Raw genomic sequence first — 5,000 nt, 5'->3', positions numbered from 1 at the left:
AATGCAAGACACCACAGTGAGGTCATTAGGAGGGGGCCAAATGACAAACTTCTGGTTTCTGATGATGAGGTGGTACCAATTGAAACACTAGCACTTTGGCATTTGAGTTTCAAAATAAAATTCACATGTGAGTCGCTCTGGCAAGTCACCCATTTCTGGCCTTGAGTTTTCTGGCATCGGCCCTGCCGTGGCCAACCGGGTAGGGCACTCGCCTGCCATGCGGCTGACCTGGGTTCGATTCCCGGCCGGGGTCCTTTGACGACCCCTCCCCGTCTCTCTCACAATTCGCTTCCTGTCCACCTCTCACACTGTCCTACCAAATAAAGTCGAAAAAGACCCCGACCCGCCACCCCCCCCAAAAAAAAAATAGATGTCTGGCATCACCAAACGATGCATCAGAGCAGTCTCCCTGGACATTGCTGGGGAATACGCACACTTACAGTAATGCTGTCCCATTTTTGGAAATAAGCTTACTTTACACCTCCACTTGAGTTAAATAATAGGGTTTTACAGTTCTCCTGTACTTTCAAACGTTTTCTAGTTATGACTTCTATTCTATTCTATTCTAGTTCTAGTTATAAACAGTTAACATTGAGTCCTATGAGTTAGCCGCGAGCTGGTTTCATAGGACTCAATGTTAACTGCTCATGGAGGTAAAATTTGCACTGCCATACGCCGAGAACGGTTGAAAGTACAGGAGAATGGTAAAACCCTATTATTTAACTCAAGGGGAGGTGTACAATAAGCTTATTTCCAAAAATAGGACAGTATCACTTTAAGTCACATTCAGTACAATGCTTCGCAAATAAGTGAGGTCATCCGCACAGAGCAGGTCATGATGAACTGGCCTCACAGAGACGATGAAGTGCTTTGGACAGGTTGCCTGGAGGACTTGACGAGACAGATGGACAGAACTGCTTGCCTTTGCAATTCAGAGGAGAAGGATGACGGAGAGGAAAAATAAATGCATGCAGGTTGCTTTAATTAAAAGTGTCCCGACGCACTCCTGGCAAAGACACAAAGCTGGCAATATCAGTCGAGAGAGAGAGAGAGACCTTTTTCTTTGTTATTGTACACTCCACGTGTGTCAGGGTAGAATAAAACAGATCTTTACGAGATACAGCCAATTAGCTGTCCTTTTCCCAACCTCTTTCTTGTCGTGTGGCAGGACATTTTTGATCGCTGCTCTCCAAAATGTCCCGGGCTGCAGTTTTATCACTGGGCAGTCACGGTGGGGAGTGGGGAGTGGTTGCGGGGGTGTGGGGCGTGGGAGGGGGAAGAAGGGGCACGCGTCCAAAAAATCTGGCTCTTTGGAGCGCACACGCTTTAAATACGCAATAAGTTACACAAAATTACACAGTGTAAACACTTAGGCTTGGCTGGGGGATTGGATCAGATCGATGGGCCGATAGTGGCCGACTGAAAAGCATTAAATGTGGACCTCTCCTCTCCTCTCCGCTCTGCTCCTCTCCTCTCCTACCCTCTTGTTTCTGGGACAAATGTACTCTAACTAGCTAAATCAGCCTCACATGCTAACGTCCCGCAGGCTGGCATTAGGCCTGCCAGCGCCCCTCTAGTAAAAAAAAGACCACGTGGGAGGAAAAAAAAAAGTTGATGTTGAAAAACCCGATGTTAGCAGCCAGCCAGTGCGCTTGAACGCGGCCCAAGAGTGAAGGTTGGTGTTTATTTAATGTTTAAAGCACTGAAGGGAGAGGGGGCAGCAGAACGTAAGTAGAAAGAAGAAGAAAAACATGATGGAGGGAAAAATGAAAGAGTGAAAAAAAGAAAAAGAAAAAAGAAAAAATGTTCCTGTGGAATGACATCAATTTGCAGAAGTGGTTTCATATGGAGAGTCGGCTTGTGCATGCTTGTGTCTGTGCTTGTGTGTGTGCACCAGAAAGTGCTTGTGTTTGAGTGTGCGTCTATATTAGTGTATGTGGCTTTAGTCTGTTTGAGTGTGTGTGCCTATGTGTGCATCTAAGTGTGTATGTGTATGTACATGTGTATTTGCATGTGTGTGTGCATGTGTGTGCTTCAGGCAGACGTCCAAGAAAATGATCAACGTCTGATTAGAGTCCTTTAGAACACGACATCAACCGTCTCAAGTGTCCACCCTCTTTTGACTTTTGACCAATCACGTGTTACGTTCCTGGGTCTTAGCCAATCACGTACGTGTTGTGTTCCTGGGTCTGTTTATGCTTCATCTCTCCATCATTACCTCTATGCCCTGAAACACCCACTACAGCCCCGTACAGTTCCTTTAAAGGTACACTGTGTGAGATTTTTAGTTGTTTATTTCCAGAATGCATGCTGCCCATTGACTAATGTTACCTTTTTCATGAATATGTACCACCACCATCAAATTCTAAGTATTCATTATGACTGGAATAAATGCAGTTTTCATACATGAAAAGGGCTCCATGGTCAGCCATTTTGAATTTCCCTAAATAGCCATTTTAAGCTGCAAAAATGACTCTACTTAGACCATACTAGAAAATATTGGTTTATTACTCAGTAAACTTTCATGTAAAAATCAAATATGGCAATAGGCAACGCAGTTTCAATGAGCTGCATAGTTGCGGTACCTTTTTTGACAATTTCCTGTACAGTGTACCTTTAAAGCAAAGGGGCTGCACCGAGCGAGCACCAGAGTTCGGTACTTCTCGTCTGTTCATTGGCAGTTAAAGCCGCGGGAACTTTCAGCGAACGTTCCATGAAAGAGTGGCGAGTAGGCGAGCAAGCGAAAAGATAGCTTTGTGTATGTACGCCGCTTTAGCCGGACCAAATTCTCAGAGAGACTTGCAGTCCTGATAGCCAGGCTAGAGCTACTGCTCTAGTACCTACACAAAACTAAAACACAGGCACAGGCAAACAAACACACACACACACACACACACACACACACACACACACACACACACACACACACACACACACACACACCTACCTATTTTGGTGGCGCTGTAAATGTTTTCAATAGGAAAGACTATCCCCAGGCCGTAGAGCAGCACCTTAGCCAGCGCGGGGATGAGCTGTGTCGTGGTCACCAGGATATTCACACAGTTTGACCTGCAGAGAGAGAGAGAGAAAAAAAGAGGGAGCACGAGAGAAAAGAGGAGGGATCGGAGGGGTAGAGGAGGAGAGAAAGGAGGAGGATGGGAGGGGTAGAGGAGGAGAAAAAAGAAGAGAGAGGATGGGAGGGGTAGAGGAGGAGAAAAAAGAGGAGGATGGGAGGATGGGGTAGAGGAGGAGAAAAAAGAGGAGGATGGGAGGATGGGGTAGAGGAGGAGAGAAAAGAGGAGGATGGGAGGATGGGGTAGAGGAGGAGAAAAAAGAGGGGTAGATAGAGGAGAGGTGAAGAGCGGGAGAGAGGAGGAGTATTCAGGGGGATAGTGGAGGAGGGAGAGAAGAGTCAAAAAACATTAGAGAGTGTGAAACGTGGGGGGGAGAGGGAGAGCAGGTGGAGGGGAGAGAGAGAGAGAGAGAGAGAGAGAGAGAGAGAGAGAGAGAGAGAGAGAGAGAGAGAGAGAGAGAGAAATATGACATCATGCTAAATCACAGGGAGGGAGGACAGGCAAAGACATGGGCTACCTAAGTAAGGCCTCATCTGTCAGGAACAAGACCCTCCAGGCTACCACACACGTACGCAAGCACCCGCACCCGCACCCGCACACGCACACGCACAAACACGCACACGCACGCACACACACACACACACACACACACACACACACACACACACACACACACACACACACACACACACACACACACACACACACACACACACACACGCACACAATGGCCTAAAGTGTCAAAAAATAAGCACACCGGCTACTAACTCATGACAAACGGCTGTTAAATTGTTTTCAAATGATACAGCACAGCTCTCAACGTGCACTTCATATCATAAATATTGGGACACTTGTAATATACAATTCTCTCTCTCTCTCTCTCTCTCTCTCTCTCTCTCTCTCTCTCTATCTCTCTCTCTCTCTCTCTCTCTTTCTCTCTCTCAGTTGGGTTTCTCTCTCAGCACTCTCATTCTGTCTCACACAAACATGCTCTGTTCCATGTACACACACACGCACGCACGCACGCACGCACACACACAAACAGACACACACACACACGCACGCACGCACGCACGCACGCACGCACGCACACAGACAAAGACACAGACACAGACACACACACACACATTCACACATTAACACAGAAGCACAAACACAGCGAATGTTTCACAGTGAGTGGACCCAAATATCACTCCAGGTCCTGATTTACATGTGTATGTGGAATGGGCCTATGTAATTTGCCTACACAAACACACGCGCACGCAAACACACACGAACACACACATGCGCGCACGCGCACGCATACACACACACACCCAGGCGCACACATACACCAACACACACACACGCACACACACACAAACACACACTGGAGGCTGTGTAATTTTGCCGGAGTGAGGGAGGGAGCTATGGCCTACCTTGAGTGGATTAATGTTAGTGCTTTCAGTGCCAGTGTTAACCAAGAGTCCGTCAAGGCTTCAATTTCTGCGCGCAATTGCAACCAGGCTTCCCTTTTGGCTGGGCCCAGCAGTCCTAGGAGAGGAGAGGAGAGGAGAGGAGGACTCAAAAAGGGAACATTGTTTGACTTGGACCATCCTCGCCACGACATTTAAAAAAAAAAAAATGCCCCTCAAGATTTTTTTATTTTATTTAAAGGGCCGGCCCAAGTGCCTGCACACGCAGACCCCCTTTTGAAGTGACACTCAAAACACGCACGCACGCACGCAGGCACGCACACACACACACACACACACACACACACACACACACACACACACACACACACACACACACACACACACACACACACACACACACACACACACACACACACACACACACACACACACACACACACACACACACACACACACCACACCCCACCCCAGCCCAGCCCAGGGCAATTTCAATCTCGGCAGCACAGTG

The 5,000-nt window shown here is 47.5% G+C and overlaps 1 protein-coding gene across 10 annotated transcripts in view; it reads right to left on the bottom strand.

Annotated features, from left to right (window-relative positions):
* eya1 (EYA transcriptional coactivator and phosphatase 1) overlaps positions 1 to 5,000 on the bottom strand; it is a 184,929-nt gene that overhangs the window by 10,047 nt on the left and 169,882 nt on the right. For all 10 annotated transcript variants that reach the window (XM_063206475.1, XM_063206474.1, XM_063206476.1 and 7 more), the window contains 2 exons: positions 4,493 to 4,607; positions 2,948 to 3,069 (listed from right to left, as the gene is read on the bottom strand). In XM_063206475.1, the coding sequence (XP_063062545.1) occupies positions 2,948 to 3,069; positions 4,493 to 4,607 (237 nt within the window). The remainder of the gene's footprint in view (positions 1 to 2,947; positions 3,070 to 4,492; positions 4,608 to 5,000) is intronic.

Source organism: Engraulis encrasicolus, chromosome 9, assembly GCF_034702125.1.
Source record: "Engraulis encrasicolus isolate BLACKSEA-1 chromosome 9, IST_EnEncr_1.0, whole genome shotgun sequence".
In the NCBI taxonomy this organism is placed as follows: Eukaryota; Metazoa; Chordata; class Actinopteri; order Clupeiformes; family Engraulidae; genus Engraulis; species Engraulis encrasicolus.
Note: the sequence above shows the minus strand (reverse complement) of the source record. Positions and strands in the feature narration are given on the sequence as shown.